The sequence below is a fragment of the Crocodylus porosus genome, unplaced genomic scaffold, assembly GCF_001723895.1.
Source record: "Crocodylus porosus isolate Cpor-Errol unplaced genomic scaffold, CroPor_comp1, whole genome shotgun sequence".
NCBI classification, from domain to species: domain Eukaryota; kingdom Metazoa; phylum Chordata; order Crocodylia; family Crocodylidae; genus Crocodylus; species Crocodylus porosus.
The window spans coordinates 41,755,250-41,756,355 of NW_017728886.1; the positions used below are offsets into that span (position 1 = coordinate 41,755,250).

General features: G+C 40.1%; 2 protein-coding genes across 2 annotated transcripts in view; both read right to left on the reverse strand.

Annotated features, from left to right (window-relative positions):
* Positions 1-1,106, reverse strand: part of CDK6 (cyclin dependent kinase 6) — a 369,693-nt gene that overhangs the window by 144,841 nt on the left and 223,746 nt on the right. The window lies entirely within an intron of this gene.
* Positions 1-1,106, reverse strand: part of FAM133B (family with sequence similarity 133 member B) — a 27,601-nt gene that overhangs the window by 10,587 nt on the left and 15,908 nt on the right. Inside the window, exon 8 of the mRNA XM_019533218.1 lies at positions 172-219. Within this exon, the coding sequence (XP_019388763.1) occupies positions 172-219 (48 nt within the window). The remainder of the gene's footprint in view (positions 1-171; positions 220-1,106) is intronic.

Consider the following 1,106-nt stretch of genomic DNA (forward strand, 5'->3'; position numbering starts at 1 on the left):
GGGTGGGAGGTATAACAGTTTGAAAATCTGGCCCCAGATATATGGGCTTACAATTACCAGACAAGCAAGGGATTCTGCCATTTAAAAAAAAACAAACTATCTGTTGCTTCTTTCTGTATACAAAATGCAAAGTTTTAAGACAGGTTATCTATGAAATACTTCATATCTTACCTTTTGTCTTTCGTGCTCTTCCTTTGATTTTTTCTTTTTTATGCTATCCTAAATAGAAAATGAAAATAATTTTCACACAATGATTTCAACAAACAGCAGTAGTCTGTTTGACCTGATGATATTCACTGTAAATGGAAACCTACTTTGGCAAGTTAGGCAGCTGTGGCTGCTCCTGGTTATAGTACTTTGAACATTGCTCTGTGAAGTATTTTACTTTGCATGCCAGTTTGAACAATATGAAAAAGCCATGATTTTATACAACTACTAATGCCCTTGCCCAGCAGTGTGCAAATAAGTCTTTGGGGAATCACGGAACAGAACGCTGCTGGGGAAAATATGAAAAGACCTATGGAGAGGACTTCATACACCCACTGTTCAAAAGAACCTTATGCCTGCAACCACTGTAGAGTTTCACATGCTTTGGGGAAGAAAAGAAACTATAATTTGTGAGCCCTAAGCAGAGAAGAGGTAAGTCACATTGACGTCTCCTCTGTGGTGAAGTCTGTTCCCTATAGGGTAGCTTGTGTTTGCCTTCCCTTGTTGAGATACTTTGCTGCTCCTCCCTGAGTTGCGTTATCACAAGACAACTAACATTTACTGGAAACACTGTAAAGACAAGTGCTGCATGGTACCTCCTGGAAACAGTGGAATTAGGACCTGCAGGATGAAGGAAAAGTCAATGGTGAAGAATGACAAACTGGGGGGATGAAATAGAAGAGGCTAAAGCTTTCTCCATCCACATTCACCTCAACTGATAAATAATAATATGCGTTTTCACCCCAAATCACCAGTAAAGGCATCTCAAAAGCCACCCTTGCTTATGTGAAAATAAAATGTTCATAATTTCATTTCATAGTCTGTAGGGTTGGAAGGGACCTGAGTAGATCATCTAGTCTGACCCCCTGCCATGGCAGGAAAGAGTACTGGGGTCAAAC